At 48.4% G+C, this 17,799-nt stretch overlaps 1 protein-coding gene across 1 annotated transcript in view; it reads right to left on the bottom strand.

Annotated features, from left to right (window-relative positions):
- Nucleotides 1-1,977: 1,977 nt before the first annotated feature.
- Nucleotides 1,978-17,799, bottom strand: part of WNT7A (Wnt family member 7A) — a 64,287-nt gene continuing 48,465 nt past the window's right edge. The window contains exon 4 of the mRNA XM_090266361.1: nucleotides 1,978-2,867. Within this exon, the coding sequence (XP_090122487.1) occupies nucleotides 2,388-2,867 (480 nt within the window). The 3' untranslated portion in view covers nucleotides 1,978-2,387. The remainder of the gene's footprint in view (nucleotides 2,868-17,799) is intronic.

The following is a 17,799-nucleotide window of genomic DNA, read 5'->3' as shown; positions in this document are numbered from 1 at the left end:
GCCCCAGGTTGGAAAGTAACAGTTTGCTAAGGAGCCGAGTGACAGGCCAGCAGCTGACCCCACCATGCTCCTCACAAGCCCAGTGGCCTCCTGCCAGGCACACTCCTCGTCTGAATAGCAAGGTAAGACACAGGGGTGACTTCTGATATTATGCTTATGTGATTCACATTAAATGACCATCTGGAAGGGCTGATCAGAACCTCCCTCATTCTCAGGTGCCATGAGGCCAGCCAACAGCAAAGGGACTGAAGGCTTGGGAAGCCTTTTTCGCTCTTGGCAGACATTGCAGGTTTTCCAAGGCACGGATACACGGTGGTGTGGGGGGCTGCAAGGAACACCTTTGTCTTCTCCTCTCTTACCCATTGACCCGCCTGCCAGCTCTCCCACTCACCCATTCATCTACCCATCAATCCATCGCCCAGCTTTATCCACCCATCTATCCATCCACTCATTCCTTCACGTGCCTATCCATCCTGACACCCAAGTAAAGAAGAAAAAATGCTCCAAGGGAAGAAATCAACCAACTGTCCAGCCATTTTATTTGTCCCTGCTGTGATCCAGGCCCAGTGCTGACATGGGAGTGTCCGATACAGCCTAGACATGGAGGGCTCCCGGTGCACAGGTCAGTGGGCCTGTGGTCTCAGAGTATCTGAATTTAACCAGTGTCTGTGGGCATAGCATTCAGAGGTGCCATCTCTTGGTGGCTCAACACAATTGCCACAAGTCCCTATAGTCTGACTCAACAATACAAGCCCTCCTCCACAAGCAGAGATGCACAGGCACATACCACCTGAATTTCAGGCACACAGATGGAGAGAGACAGAGATAGTTGGGTACACACAAGAGCACACAAGATATACACACATCAGCACTGCAAAGGTACTTAAAGCTCAAAGTCACATGACTACCCCAAGAATCCCTAAAGTCACCCAGACACAAATGGACATAGAATACACACAGCCTCCTTGAGGAAACCTTTCCCATTTGAGAGGCACTGGATGAAAGTGGACCCAGAGCAGAAAGGCTTCTCCACACGTTTCTGGTAGTCTGCCCTGGGACTGTGACATCCGGAAAGCCCAACTTCCCATGGGACTCCACACTCAAGCTTTTCTGCCCTGTAACTGAGGACTACATCTCACCATTACCCCCTGGGACACACAGCAATGGCAGGGGCTTTCTGGTGAGGAGCAGGCTCCCTGAGCTGGGTTCTGACAGGTGGCAATGACCGAGTCCCTCTGATGGTCATACAACGCTGAGGGCACACACACCTACCTATCACATGACTCCTCATGAGGTCACCATTCAGTGACCCTGCTGTAAAGGCCTGAGCTTAATAGGCTGAAGATGAGAATTTAATTGCTTTCCCAGGTAACATGGATGGCACCACAGCCCAGGCATCAACTAGCCGCTTTTGCCCATTTGGCCAATGTGAGGGTCTTCGTGGGACCTGACCCACATCTAGGCCTTTCCCTCCTTACCTCAAAGCAAGTCCCAGAATTAAGAGGCACAGACCTTAAAATGATACAGTCAGACTCAATATAAATAAAATATTCATATAAAAATAGTCTCTTACAAAATATTTTCTCTTATCCAGGGGCTTACTTTCCAAAAGATGGAAACTGCTGGGAGTTTTTATTATTACCTTTCCTCTTTCTATATATTCCAAACTGGATTTTTCTAATGGTGAAGTTTGAGCTGGGGAGGAGTAAAGGATGGGAAATATTTTCTGAAAAATGTCTTCAAATCTGGACCAGGCTGTTTCTGGATAACTAGCAGCAAACAGGGGGAAAAAAGGTGTGTGTATATCTATATATGTAGAAAGGGCATGGACATTTGCTCTGTTCTTAAATATCTAGTGCAGGGGATACTTGCAGAATCAACTAGTAGAAATGTCTACATAAAGAATAATTTTCCACAGTTCTACTTGGCTTCTTGTCCTAGTGACAAAATTTTCCTGCAAAGAAAGCAAAGAGCCCATTTTGCAGAAAACGGATCCCGATGAGTAGAGGGATTTTTTTAATTAAATAAATTAATATTATTTTAAAAATCAGAATAGATTGTTAAATATTGCTATGATGAGGCCCAAGGATCCAGAGTTCCTGCTGTGAAAGGTTCTGTTGCAGCTAAGGAGGGCCCCAGGCAGCGCCTGCAGTAGGGCGGAGCAGCACTGGGCACGGACTAGAAACCTTAAGGACTCTGGAGAGTCCTTTCCCACAGGTGCCTGCAGGAAACCCCAGAGGTGCCTCCACAGCAGAAAAGACAAACTCAGCATTCCTGTAGTTCCCTCTGAAGGTCTGGGAAGTGACCTGCCAGGCTGAGTGCAGCTTGGAGACTGGTCTTCCCCACAAGGGACCCGATCCGAGGGCACATGCAGTGAGGTCTTGGGCTCACTTGCACGTGTACACCTCAGTGCGTTCACTGCAGGTGTTGCACTTGACATAGCAGCACCAGTGGAATTTGCAGTTGCACTGCCACACGCGGGCATACTGGTGGGTGTTGTAGCCACGGCCACAGCACATGAGGTCACAGCCACTGGCCTGGGGGGCTGTCTTGTTGCAGGCACGGCCCTGCGTGCCCATGCTGCCTGTCACAGGGTCCTCCTCACAGTAGTTGGGTGACTTCTCGATGTACACCAGGTCCGTGTCCATGGGCTTGCGGTATGACAGTGGCTTCTTGATCTTCAGGAAGGTTGGCCGCTTGTTGCGGCTGGCGCGCACTGGCTCCACGTGTACGGCCTCATTGTACTTGTCCTTGAGCACGTAGCCCAGCTCGCGGAACTGTGGCAGTGTGGTCCAGCACGTCTTGGTGGTGCAGGAGCCTGACACGCCATGGCACTTACACTCCAGCTTCATGTTCTCCTCCAGGATCTGCAGAGGTGGGCGGGGAAGAGCACAGTGAATATCATGCAAGATCCAGGCCAGCCCACCCCTCCCCCAGCTTGCTGGATTTTGTTTTTGTTTTTGTTTTTGGTGCAGGAAACTCAGACCTGGATTCAAATTTCTCTCATCTCCAACCCTTGTGCTGTGTCTCCCACCTGGAACTAACTTGGCTTCCTTGCCTCCCAGCTTCTGTATGCTCCTTATTCAGGCCAGTCCAGATCACACATAGGTTCTCTTTGGTTTAAAATAATTTCTGAACCAGGAGACTTTAAAAGGCAGACTTCCATTGTTGGTTTTTTGTTTTTGTTTTTTTGCAAACAGAAAGTGCATCTGGCAACTCTGGAGTGATAGTTAAATTATTTAATAACTGGTGCAGCTGGATGCTGACTTCCTCAAATAGAATCTGGTCACAAATGCCAGCCTGCTTGTCCTGCTTTGTCCTGGCTCACCACAATCTCTCTGGCATTGTCATACAGCAACAATACTTGGGACTATACAAGCAGCTGTCTTCTTGGTTGGTGTCCTTCAATTTGCCATAGTCCTCACTGCTCCCTATTACCTCCCTGACCTTAAGCTATGATTTTTCAGAGGTCAGCTGCTTTGGTCTCGTGTGACACCTGCCAGGCCCTGTGGATATACAAGTATGAATACCATAGCTCTGATTTAAGCTTCCCTGGCATCATTCCCTGGCTCTCAGGCTGGATGTTGTGTCCCTTCTTCTGAATTCCTGAGACCCTTGGGCTTCCATCATCATTGCGTGAGAGGCAGGGCACAGATTCTGGACCCTGGGTTCAAATCCCAGATTTAACAAGAACCTTCTGTGTGTCCTTGGGTAACTTGCTTCAGCCCTCCGTGCTGAAGTGTCCCCATATGTGGAATGGGGATAATAAAAAATAGTGATTAATTATAATCATGCAATGAAATACACATTGCTTTCACTTTTGTTTTGTTTTTACTTTTCTTTTTTTCCCTCCCTCCTTTCTTTTTCTTTCCTTCTTTCTTTCTTTTTATTTATACATAATGTGGAAGCAAGTATACTTGGAACTAAAGCTTATCTTCCTTCCTCATCATATTCAGCCTATTTCATCCTAATAGACATTTACTAAGCTCCTACTATGTATGAGGCACTGGGATGGAGATGTGTGAGTGAGCATAGTCTCTGGGTCACAGCACATGAGTATTTTCATGGTCCTTCATCCAGATTGTGAAAGTATTTTTGCCTGTCACGCAGTGAAAAAACAAGTGAATAAACAAGGAAATGGCTGAACAGTTATTAATCACCTGTATACACTGGAGCCATGCTTTTATATACCGCATCTTATTTAACTCCTTCAGGTAAGCATGATCCCATTTACAGGGAAAAACTGAAGCTCACCTAACTCCTGGAGCAGGCACACTGGTAGATGAGGCATTCAGAAGCTCATTGCTGAGGGAAGAATCAAGTGTTTGTGCCTGCTCACTTGTTATATGCCCTTGGGATTGACACATCCCATCTCTGGGGCTCAGTTCCCTTCACTGAAACATGGAGTGAAGGCAAGTTTATCCTTTCTGACAAAAGTCAGAGTGCTAGAACAGAATCAGACACTCAAAAAGTAGTCGTTAGTTCTGCCTCTGTGCTGGGCCTGTGCAGGTGCTGGGGTCTCAGAGGTTTGTCACCAAGAATGAGCCTGTTTTCCTGGTCTGACAAGCCCTAGTTGCTCTGCTTCCAGGAGGAGGTGACCAGTGCTGGGTTAATATACTCAACAGGAAGGAAGGGTCACCTGTGTTTCATCACAGTACCTGCAATCAAACAAGCCAGCAAGCCACAAACATCCCAAATGTTGGGGGGCAGAGATCCTGACTGATTAGGTGCTCTAGCAGCAGAACACCTGGTGTGGCAGGGCACATACTAGATGCCAGTACCCTCACATGACCTCCACACATTTAGAGCTGACACAGACGTCTATTTTGGCCATCAGTGAGGAGAGACTTCCTAAATGTCCAGCCCACCTTTCTGCCTTGGTCTAAAAAGTGTGTAGAAGGACTGAGGCTCAGAGGTGTGACGCATGCTGGGGGCAGTATTAGGTGGTGTTTCTGAGGCATGATAGGCTGGCTGACTGAGATCTTGGTGTAGTCAGAGACTTTGACACAGAGATGCTGGAAACGTCAGATGAACTCTGATGCTGCTCAGTGCTGGTGAGGCCACGGAGCCCCTGGAATGTGCATACACTGCTGGTTGGAGAGCAGACACAGCAGTGTCTCCAAAGATGAAGATGCACAGAAACTATGACCCAGCTTGAGTTGTGTAGCCTAGAGAAAAATATGCTTGTGTGTGCAAGAAGCAGGCTCCAGGGTACTCATAGGAGCAGTGTTCATGACAATGCCAAACTGGGCACCATCTGGGTGTCCATCCATCATGGTAGAATGAATGAACTGAAGCGTGTGTACTCAACAGCACACTGTAGGACAGTGACAGCAAATGGCCACAGCAAGCCACACTAATAGAGGTCAACCTCAGAAACACAGCAGGGAGGGAAAGAAGCAATCAAAAGGTTTCTACAGAATTGTTTCATCTGTATCAAGTTCAAAAGTGGGCAACATTGGGTTGTTCAGGGCACAGACAGAGGGGACGTATGGAAAGTAAATAGGTGAGAAACACAAATACCAGGACAGTGCTTGTCCTTAGGTTGGGAGCAAGAGGCTGTGGTTGGGGAGAGTCATGTAGATGGTTTCTGGGGTTCTGGCAATGTTCTGTACCTCGATATGGGTGCTTTATAATTATTCTTTTAAATAAACATAGATTGTCTTTTTTGCATGTAAACTATATCTTGCAATTAATAAAAACGTAATGGATATAATGCCCAATAAGCATGTGAAAAGATGTTCAACTCCTCTAACTATCAGGGAAATGCCAATCAAAACCACAATGTGGTCTATCCTTAAATGCAACATTATTCAGCCATAAAAAGAAATGAAGTACTGACACATGCTACTTATAAATGGACCTTGAAAACATTATGCTAAGTGACAAAAGCCAGTAAGGAAAGGTCACATATTATATCATTGCATTTACAAGAGATGTCCAGAATAGGCAAATCTATAGAAACATAAGATAGATTAGTGGACTTGGAAGAGGTTAGTGAAGTGGAGGGTGAATGCTAAAGGGTACAGGTTTCTTTCTGAGATAATGAAAATATTCTAAAATTGTGGTGATGGTTACACATATCTGAGAATATTTTTAAAGTGTTGAACCACATACTTTAAATGAGTGCACTGTATGATATGTGAATTATATCTCAATAAAGTTGTTTTAAAAAGAGTCACTGGAATGCTTTAATAAGAACCCAGTGGACCATATTTGCAAGTGTGTGGCACCAAATGTTTTCACTGAGGTGGACCCCAGGCATTGAGTCCCAGTGCTGAAGACTAGGCTCCTGGTTGGCCTAGGTGCACCTGCCACCTCTGCATGCTGCCTCTGTGGCTGCCTGAGGCCATGGGGTATTTGTGTGGGCCTCTAGTCAGATGACACCAGCCCTGAACCCTGCAAACTGCATTTTGAGAGCCCCAGTGATCTCATTATGTCCTATTTAAGCTGGGTGTAATCACAGCCCTCCTGGTCAGGACTGGTGACCCATATGGAAATTATAGACAGGCAGCAAGCCCTCTCCCTGAGGAAGGGACAACAGCAGAGGAAGTGTGTCTCGGCCAAAGCTACATTCTTTGAACACTCTGTTCCCACCCCATGGACTACCAGCTTCTGAGCTGCCCAGTGGGACTTCCAGGAGCCCTTTATGCTTGAAGATTCTGGATTGTGAATCAGTGTCAGGCAGTTTGAAGGTTTTGCAGGCTCTAAGTGACATGACTCCATGAACCTTTCCGGTTCTTGGCATGCAGCAGGTTCCTTAGAAAATGCCCAAAGGTAAATTCACCAACAAATGCACTCAAACTATTCCACAACTGGTATACCCCTGAGCAGCAGCTCTGCATTGCGGGCTGGAGGAGAAGTCCAGAGGATCCCGGCAGTAACCAAGTGGAGGAGGAGGGGGCTTGGAACCGCTGGTATGAATCATTGTCAATATTCTGTCTTTGGCTGCACTGCTGGGTCCCCGCTTAAAGACCAACGACATAAGACTGTGCAAGGTCTACCAATTTACCATACTGAGATGCAGAGAAGCCTCAGCGCAAATGGAAAAGAAATGAGAAAATAGATCCATAAGGGCCAGATGTCTGTTCTCAGCAGGCTCCGAGCACATGTAGTTTTTCTGCCTCTCATCACAACGGTGGTCTGGGTTCTGATAACCACCGGGGCCTCAGATGACATGAGGTGTTCTCATCTCACCTCCAGGTCCAGCCACAGGCCTCACTCACATTCACCTGTCACTGCTGGTCAGTTAGTGCAGGCCTAGGGATTGACCTCACAGGAACTGAGGGAACAAACTGAGCACCTTCTATGTGCTGGCATCATGTGAGGATTGGGGACTAAGCAAAGAGAAGGATGGACTGCCACCCTTATGAAGAGCACATTCTATGGGATAGAGGGGAACATGTAACTAGTTCAAATAATAAAATAAGTGAGAAGAAGAAAATGGAACAGGAATAAGGGCTGGAGAGTGAAGAAGGAGGTAGGGGGAGGCTATGTGACCTTGGTGATGAGGACAACCTCTCTGAAGTGACATTCAAGCAGAAGGCAGAACCCAAGAGGAAGCCATCATGTGGCAGCACAAAGTCATTCTCTCATTCCATTTCCACGTGAGGAACAGCAGGGCGAAGGGCCTGAGGCTTCTGCAGAGCACAACCACGGCCGTGTGGCTGGAGCGTGGTGAACACAGGGACAGGTAAGGTGCTGAGGCGTCACAGGCGGATGTCCCGTCCCACAGACTCCATGAACTATGCTAAGGACCTGGGATTTTTTTTATTGTTCGGTTCTTTAAAAAATGAATGTTATTTTTGAAAATGAGTTTATGTTTACAGAAAAACTGTAAAGAGAGTTTCCATACACCCTGCATCCAATTCCCCTAATACCAACATCTTACATTAGTATATGTAAATGTTACAATTAATTAGTTAATATTAATATGTTACTGTTAACTGAAGTCCATACTTTATTCAGATTTCCCTGGTTTATACCTAAGGTCCTTTTTCTGTTCCAGGATCCTATCTTAGCCATCACACGACATTAGTTGTCCTGCCTCCTGAGGCAGAAAAATGAGATTTTATTGTGAGTGGACAGGGAAGCCAGTGGAGCAGGATTTATGATTTTAGAAGACCTCACATCGGTTGTAACAAATATAACACTCATATGCAGGAGATTGTATGTATGTGGGGGCAGGGGTAGATGGAAACCCTCTGCTCAGATCTTTCCAGGTCTGTCCCAGCTTCAGAGAACTGCAGCCTTTCCCTGTGGCTTGTAGCCTGACACAGAGAGAGGCGCAGGTCTCAAGGTCTGGCAGCTCCGATGGACTGTATTTGCTCTAGAGCTCCCACTGAAGCATCGCCTGGCCAGCACCGTAGCTCCACATCTGCGCAGTCCTGCTCCTCTCCTTTTCCTTCACTGACCCCTAACAAACGGCTTGAACCTGGAACTCCATCACAGCCTCTGCTGGAGAATCCTACCTGTGACTCTCCTGAGAGATCACGGCCAGGACACGTACCTCCATCACCTTAACCTCCGGCAGAGACTCGCCTAGCATGGAAAAGGTGCTGACTAGAAGCAAGGTGAAAGAAGCACCTAGTATGTGCTTTTTCCTAAGTGAAACATTCATTTACTTGCTCTCTCATTTTGCATTGAGCACCTGCTGTGTGATATTTGGCATCACCCCAGCTCTGGAGGCCCTGAGAGGTACATCACACAAGCAGGTGCTGAATCTGCCTTCTTGGGGCCTGCAGACCCAAGCCAGAGCAGCCCTGAAATTGATCATTCCCCAAACCTGATTATAGACTTGTGAGTGCTGTGAAGGGGCAGAAGAGAGGGGCTGCTCTGGTGTGCAGCTCCACGAAGATTCCCTCAGAAAGGTGAGCTGGCAGCCAGATAACAGAAGGATAAGTTAGAGTCGGCCAGACTTAGCAGGATGAGTCCGGTGTGGCTGGTGAAGTGAGAAGGAGATGGAGCAGGGAGGCACTCAGGAGGGTGGGAAACTTCAGGATCAGCCTTGAGCCAAGGGTGCCAAGGAGGGACTTTCGCACACGGGAGTGATAGGGTCCGACTGGCAACTTTAAAATTCCAAATGACGTGGCCATCAGGTTAGTAAAGGTCAGAGTGAAAGGATGGAAATCCAGTGGGAAGTCACCCTCATCACCCAGGCCAGAAACATGATGGTGGTTTTGACAAAGATTGTGGCAGTGGAGAGGCAAGAAGGAGCAAAATTGGTTAAGACTTGGTGGTGAGTGACTGGTGGAGGGTTGTGGGGGCCCTGGGGTGACTCACAGGCCTCTGATGGATGCAGAGGCTGTGCACTAAGACGAGGAACGGGAAGAGGAACTAGGCATGGGAAAGAGTGCGTTGAGGGCATAATGAGGAAATTTCGGAGAGTGAGTGGTCCGGAAGAAGGATATCTGGGGAGCAGAAGAGTATTTTGATGCCACGGAAACCTGGCTCTAGTCAGCTCCAGTGCTCAGTCAGAATTCAGTCAACTTCCACAGATTAAAACTTGTGTTCGAAACCAAGCAGAAGTGGGGCAAACACCTATGGTTTTTTTGTATTAAAAAACTGATTGCAAAAGCATAGGATGGGTGACACTGAGGACAATTTAAAGCTTTAAATGACTACAAGTTCGAATGAACTAAGAGGCTGCTAAAAAGCCAGCTAGGTGAGGCCATATTAACTGAGGTCTGTTGCCCACAATAAGGGAGGAGGTAGTCTTGCTATGTGATTTTCAGAAATCAGCTACACCCTAGCAGATGGACAGAAACTGATAGATCATGTGTAGAGAGGGGGCAAAAGGTCCATACTGAAGAAGCTGGAGCTGCTTAGTTCAGAGAACGCAGTTTCTGCTCTGATTACTGCGCCCTGCACTCTTCAGGCCTGTCTCTGGGCAGGGTAAGTGGGAGGGACTGTGCATCCAGAGGGCAAAACTGGGACTTTAGTTGGGGGAGTGGTGGTGGGGCGGTCATAGGATAGCAGACACGAGCTTAGGAAGAGGTCAGTCCTCCCCACCAAGCTGACGAGAGGTGGAGGGAGCTGCAGGGGTGATTGAGCTCCCTATCCTGGGAGTGTGTGGGAGAAGCAGATGGGGTCTGCAATGGGGATTCCTGTAACAGGTGGAGGTGGCTATTCTCAATCTACTTCTCTGTCCCCCAGCCCAGCCCCAAACCTGTCTGGAGCTATAGGAAGGATTTTCCACTCCAATGGAGAGATAAAATCAATCTCTTTCTGAAGGCCTCCCATGAAGTGCCAACAATGTACCGGGTGCTGCCTAGAGCCTGGAATTACCAGCATGTAGCTCTTAGGCCTGAGAGAAACTTGGATCCAGAAAATTCCTTGATTCATAATACCAAACAAAAGTGGTCTCCAGGGCTGTCTCAGACCCTTGGGGCTGCCCAGAGGATCTGGGGAGTGAACGCCAAAGAGGAAGAAAGGGTTCTGAGGGGAGAGAGAGGTCAGACAGTGACATCCCACATGGTTCATGCTCCATGGTGCTCCTGTGACTAGGAAATTCTGTCACACACACACACACACACACACCCCACACACAGTTGTCTGAAGGGCATCGAATTTTTAAACACCACAAGCTGTTTCCTAGCACTGAATTCTACTGCTCCCAGTTACCTCCCCTGGGAAGAATCTAAAGTCCCAACACAGTCCAGAAGGATTTCCCCACTTCATGGGGTCCTGTCACTCCTGCCATGCCATCCCCCAGGACTGTGGTTCCATTCATCCCCATATAGCCTGGCTCAGTCCAACCGTGCAAGGGCCTCCACAATGCTACCTCTTCCTCAGAGCTATCCAGTCTGTGCTCCACCCAACCCCAGCAGGACTCCTCCAGTGTGATCTCTCCTGCTCAGGAAATCCTTCTCTTTGTACTTTGTTTTATAACAACCCAGCTGTGGTCTTTAGGCTCTGCAACCACGGACTCCTCAGTGAGGCTTTCCCCAACCATCACAAGCAAACTAGCCCTACCTGTCATCCCTCCCACTTTCCACTGTTATCACTCCAAGATCCCACTGTTATCACTCCAAGACCCCACTGATTCTCTCTCTCAGCTCCCACCAGTCATCACTCCCAGCTCCCACCGGTCGACGCTCCCACATCCCATTGGTCATCGCTCGAAGATCCCACTGGTCATCACTCCAAGATGCCACTGGTCATTGCTCCAAGATCCCACTGGTCATTGCTAAGGATAGGCTGGTGACTCAGGCCAGTAAGGGCCAATTAGAATGGATCCTGATGATTCATGCGAAACAGTAGACAAAAACTATTGGTTATTTCCCTCTAGAAGTGAACAGGAGAGAATGCAGGGACCAGAGCTGTGGACAAGCATCTTGCAACCACATGGGTCTGAGAATGGAGTTAACTAAAAAAGCGGAGCTGAAAAAGAGAGAGTGTAATTGTTTCCTGGGACTATCATTTGCACCATGGATCAAACTGGACCTGAATTCATTGCCCCAAAACCATTCAGTGCCATAAACTAATGAATTCCCTTTGTTTTTAAGCCAGTTTAAGTTGGGTTTCTGTCCTTTACAGCTTAAAATACCCTAACTAGTACAGAGCTCCTTTCATCTGTATAGTGGAGATGCCTTTTGTAAAGCCAATAGCCAGACCTTAGTTGGTGGGTTTTTCAGAGCATGGAGCAGATCTGGTGAGCTGAGGAAAGGTTTGCTTGGAAGAGCCTTGGGAGGCCTCAAGGGCTGGAGACTGAGGCTCCTCTGCAAGGAGGGATCAGTTCTGGACCATTTGCACTCTGGGTGACGAGCAGTGATCCAGGCAATCAGAATCAATCTCTACGTGGCAGCACATAGTGACGAAAAACAGCCAGAAGCAGAGGAAAAAACACCAGTGTCAGGGCCAGGTAACCCAAGAACCTGGCTCAAATGCTACCTCTGGCTGGTACATGCAAGTGATGGCAGAAATGGTCAAAGGGAGCAAGGCCTGGATTTCCATTTTCTCATCACAGCCTACCTGCCTCTGACCCTGGAGACTGAAAACATTAGACACCACCTGACAAAAAAGGGACCTGAGAGAGACAGATTTCTCATTTCTGATCTTTGGATACTGTAGTGTGAGACCATGGTTCTTGGAGCTTAGGAAGCCATCTTATGATTAAAAGGCAAGAGACTCAGAGGCAGAAATGGTGACAATGGCAGACTGGGAGAATGGAAACAGCATGGGCCCCAAAAGTGATTGTTGAGCCTCTGAAAGAAACTACACCCAGACTTTCATTTTGCAAGAAAAAGCTAACTCCTATCATTGAAGCCACATCTAGTAAGGTATGCTGTGCTTGGAAGCAAATGTATCTGCAGTGACCCTTTCATTGTTAAATAGGAGCAAGTGTTTCCTCTGAGGGAACAGTAGGATTAAATGAGAAGGGCTATCAAGGCCTGATGCAGTGTGTCACCTCATGGGCCCCCAACCTGTGTGAGTTTCCTTTGTTTCCTTCTGTGAAAGTGGGGATGAGTTGGTCCAATCTGGAAAGGTAGCAGTAGGAGAGCAGGGTTATGAGGTGGAAGGGCAATCAGCTGGAGGTCCTAGTTCTGCCCCTACATGGCTGTGTGGCTGTAGTCAAGTTCCTTTCCTTCTCTGGGCCCCAGTTTCCCCCACCTGTACAATGAAGGGGTAGAGGGGATCTTCAAGAGAAAATAGGGACACAGAGGGCAAGGTTGAGGAGAGGAGCAGATTGACTGAAGTCTACTACATTCTCGCATTTGTCCCCCAGACAGGAATGAATTTCAGGGTGGTGCAGTAGCTGCAGACTTGCAGAAGTGTCCATTTCTCCCAGAGGTCATTGTGAGTGCCAAATGAACCCTGCTAAAGAAGCTCTGACCTTTCACCCTCCCTCCCACATTCTCCCACATCCAGGCTGACGCAACCAGGAACCCATCCTGTTGTAAACACCCCAGCCTAGCTCCTGAATCTTGTCTATGCTTCTGCTTCCTAACATAGGAGCCCAGGGCATCTTTCAGAAGCCTTCGAGATCGCCTTCACCTTCTCCTCTCACACCATCTATTCCAGGTCCCTGCCGCATCCTCTTCTATGCGTGTTACTATTGGTGCATTCCCCACTGTAAGATCCCAGCCAGCCTTTCCCTAGCAGGGCGCCTTGTTCCCAAACCTTCTCTGAACAAACCCTGAGTCAGATAAACCAGCTGGGAAAGTTGAGCACCAGTCAAGGACAGGCACAGAAAGCAGGTAACGGGTCTGCTGCCCTTGGAGTCTTCCTCTTCCTAGGTTGATGTTTCCACAGAAGGCCCTGCCTGGCTCATACTGAAGAGTACTTGAGACAGGAGGATTGTCACGAAGTCTGGCTGGTTTCTTCTCCCAGGTCTCCATGCCAGTTATCCATGTTTCTCATCTCCAAGCAGGACCTGACCCACACCACCTAAACCAATCGAGCTGAAACTTCATCCCCCTTAGTGCACATGTGCCACACATGGGCCACACCCTCTACTGGGTACCTCATGAGCATCACCCTAAGGTGCCCTGCTGGAGTCAGGGCAGGGCCCCGTGAGAGAAGGGGTGTGCTGAGGAGTCTTTCTGGGCCCCCTTCTCTGCCCCCAAAGGCCATATGTGCACACTACATCCATGGGCTCCCTGCCGTCCACCCTCCAGTCAGGTCTAGCTAGCTGAAAATACTACAGAAGACAGAACAGGAAGAGAGACTAGGGCATTTATTCCCGATCCCCTCCATGTAGGGCCATGTGACAGCTGCTACTGGTTTCCCCTAAATGTAAACAAGAAACCAAGTGGCTCCCCTTCAGCTACACTGCTCTCTTCACTGCCCCTCAGGCCTCCAGGTAGTAAGAGCTCCCCATTGTTGCCAGCCCTGGTGCTGCAAAATTCCTCAGAGAATTCTCTTGTCACAGCCCGCACTCCTGTACGTAGCCCCTTCATTAAACTTTGTTCTGTTACTCCAACAGTGTCATCTACCAGACCCTGGCTGGGTCACTGGGTCAATTAGACCATCATTTAGACCACCTGGTGGCCTCAGTGGTGAAACACACCCAGTGGTGGTAGCGTCGGGATTGAAAGACCAGAGGTGTAGTGCTGGGCCAAAGGAGGCTCTTAGGAACCGTGGCTGGGTTATTATGGCTATTAAATTATTTATGGCATGATGTGAAATTTTTGTGTTGGTCTTGAATAAGAGTAGGGACAATTTCTCAGAAAAGAGCTGCACACTGACTTCATGCCCAAACTCCCCTGTGCTGTAATTTCCTATTTGCACACCTGTCTCTCCCATCAGCTTGTGAGCCCCTGAGCGCAGGAACCAGGCCCAACTCCAATAAGAGCCACTGACTTGGCATCAGCTGCTGTTTTAAGTGCTTAACATAAAGCAACTCATTGAATTTGCAGAAAAACCTCTGAGACATTTATTATATTATTCCCATTTTACAGATGCGGAAACTGAGGCACCAAGAAGTCACAGTTAGGACATGTTGGAACTGGTATTCAAAAGCAGGTAGTCTGGCCTTAGAGCTGTGTGATGCAGCTGACTACGTGGAAAGTGGAGGGCTGGGAGAGCCTTGCTCCCTCAGGCCATGGTTCGTAGAGCAGTTTGTGCAGTGGACACTGTGGGGCCCACTCGGGTCCTCCACCAGGACCAAGCACTCACTGCCTGGCTGCCTGGAGTGTTGGCTGTGGATGCTTGCAGCCAAGTTTCTACTAAAAAATGCTCTCATCATGGGATCTGCCTTCTCAGGGCATCCCCAGCCAATGACTGGTTGATGCTGGTTACAAAGGCCTGGTTTCCCTGCTTCAACTGGGACAACGCTAAAGGACAATTCCATCCCTAGAGCTTCTGATGGGAACCAGCTAAAAGCCTCTGCTGCTCCGTATTGCAGCCCAACTTGTCTCCTTCTCTTCCCTACAGCTGCATCTCCCCAGAGCCCTTCCTGAGTCCCACCCCCGGGAGACTGTATGTATGAACACCCTGGGAGGGAGGCTGTAGGCTGCAAGCCCAGAGCCTACACTGTCTCTCCCTGCTCCTCCTACTCTTGCTCCCCCTCCTTCTGCTCCTGCTCCTCCTCCTTATCTTGCTCCTCCTCCTTCTCCCCCTGCTGCTCCTCCTGTGTGTCAATCCATCATGAGCAGAAAGCTGCATTTCATTCAGCTGCAGCTGTATTCCTTTGGGCAACTCAGATGAAAGAGGAGAAAAGGCAGCTTTTTTTGGTAAACATTTAAAACATTTTCTTCTTGGTCACATTCTTTATGTAATATTGGATGCACTGACTTCAAGAACATATTCCTGTGTGCCTCAGGTGGGACGGCGGGGGGAAAGGTGCATTCCACAGAACAGGCCACTTGAGTGCAGCTAGGTTAGCTCTGACTGCAGGGGCAGCACGGAGTCCCGTCCAGGCCGCAGGCAGAATAGTGTCAACCAAACCAGTCAGAAAGTTTTCCTGGTCTTGATTAGCACCTGCTGAAAGTCAGTGTTGGCCAGTTTATGACTGTTCAAACACCATCTCTGGCACCCTTTTGTCCTGGGGTGAAAGCCCAGAGTTTGCTGCCTGGCTCTCAAGGCCTCCATGAACTGGGGTCTTGTGGACAAACAACCCCTCATCTCCACTTGTCTTTCTAGGTTCCCATTTCTCCTGCACATAGTCACATATATGCCCAAACACATCCCCATGTGCTGTACACACACACGTGTCCTCCCAACATACATGACCTCCAACAACACCACATTTGTTCATATACCCTCCCACTCATCACCACATACTGTCGCATTTGTGCTCACACTAACCTGTTTCCTCCCTCGTAGCCATGTACACAACCCACATGCTCATACACAAGCCCCCATATCACCTCCCCCTAAGCACCACTTGCCCACACATGTGGATCCTCATACACACCATTGCATACCACTCACTCCTGCACCACACAGGCTCACACAGTCCTTCATCCCTCCTATGCTCACACATGTACACACATGCACATCTCCACATACAAATTCACATAAAGTCATATACACATCCTCACACTTGAGGGGAGCCCGGACAGTACAGGCCAGCAGATGGGCTCCATCCACTGTGCTTACTAGCTAGGGCTCTGGGCCAGGCTTCAGCTTTGCTCACTTGTAAACTGGGACTAACACAGCCCCTTCAGAGAGCTGTTGTGGGCATTAAAGTAGAAAGCCTACTTTAGAGGTGGAACAGGTGAGCTCCAAGATAGGCAATGGCTGCTCATGGTGTAGCCTCCTGACTCCGACCAGTTTCTCCCAGACACATGCCAACTGCCTCTCCCATGAGCTGACTCACCTGGAGGGAGCTGGGTTGACGAAGTAGCAGGGGCTACCTGTAATGGGGTCCAGCCTAGAGAAAGGGTTTGGGTGAGGAATGAGGACTGTAGCCTAGAGTGAGACAGTCAGTGACTAACAATAGCATGAGAGGCAGGGAGGCTGGCATGAGGGGAGGTGGAGTGATTGAACCCACATGCTCCTCCCAACTTCTAAAGCATCCGTACATTGGCTTTGTCATTCATTCATTCATTCATTCATCTTTCATCATTCACTCACTAATTCCTCTTTCATTATATGTTAATTTAATACCTGTCCTCATCTAGGCCCTGAGGTTGGTGACCAAGTGGGCGGAAAGAGACAAGCTCTCTGCTTTCTTGAAGCTGATGTTCTGGAGGGGAAATCAGCTGGGCATCCTGTGCATCCAACTGTCACACAGGCATGCAGCTGATGCCAACCTCCACCAACGATGCAAACCTGCTTCTCCAGTGGTCACAGTGGTTCCCCTTCCATAAAGCGACTGGAAAGTGTTTTTTAAGACAATGGAAGAATATGAGCTGAGGTATTATATGTCACTGAGGAATTGTTCATGTTGTTCTAAGTAATAACAGTACTGTTGTTATGTTTTTTAAAAAAATCCTTATTGACTAGTTATACACACACAATAATCCATGGGTAAAATAACACAATGATTGAGATTTGCCCTAAACTGTTCCAAAGTAGCAACTAAAATGATGTTGATGTCTGTAGGCTAAGTGCTGGGGTTGTTGAAGTTCGGAATTGGGTATGTAGGGCTCACAATACTGTCTTCTCTCCATCTACCCCTATCCATCCCCTGCTACTGCTTTGACCTCACCTCCTATGCCTTGTTCCCTCTACTCCAATCATGATGGATGCCTTGCTGTTCCTCCAACACACCAGGCATGCTCCTGCCTCAGGGTCTTAGCACTGGCCTGTCCCTCTGCATGGAACACTATTCTCCACTCTCTACATGGCTCCTTCCCTTGTTTCCTTGGGACTTTGCTCAAATCTCACCTTTCCAAGGACACTTTTTCTGAGTCCCACCCTGGTTTCTTTTGCTTCCTCACAGGTATAAATATCTGACACATTTTCCTTGTTTGGTTTCTCTTGTCTCCTTCTAGAATGTAAACCGCCCAAGGGCAGGGACTTGGTCTGTCTGCTCCTTGCCATGTCTCCAGCACCCACACTGGCATCTAGAACATAGTTCATGCTCAGTCAATACTTGCTGAATGAATGACTGAGAGCAGTAACAATAGAACCAACTGAAATGAGGAGGTGAGAAAATGACTCCTTGAGCTGAGGACATTGGCTAGACAAAAAGAAGGAAAGGGCAGGCTGGACAGAGGCAAGAGCATAAACAAAGGCCAGTGCAAAAGGGAGCACAGAGCAGGAAGCAGTCAAGAAATTTAAGGAGGACAGTGGGTCAGGTTGGAGGACTGACCAGGCCTCCTGCTGGAACACAGCAGTGTTTGGCATTTGAGAAGCCCTTTCAGGCAGCCACATGGAGGACAGACCAGAGGTTTGAGTTGGTGCAGG

The sequence above is a fragment of the Furipterus horrens genome, unplaced genomic scaffold, assembly GCF_987537825.1.
Source record: "Furipterus horrens unplaced genomic scaffold, mFurHor1.1.pri manual_scaffold_1, whole genome shotgun sequence".
In the NCBI taxonomy this organism is placed as follows: Eukaryota; Metazoa; Chordata; class Mammalia; order Chiroptera; family Furipteridae; genus Furipterus; species Furipterus horrens.
Note: the sequence above shows the minus strand (reverse complement) of the source record. Positions and strands in the feature narration are given on the sequence as shown.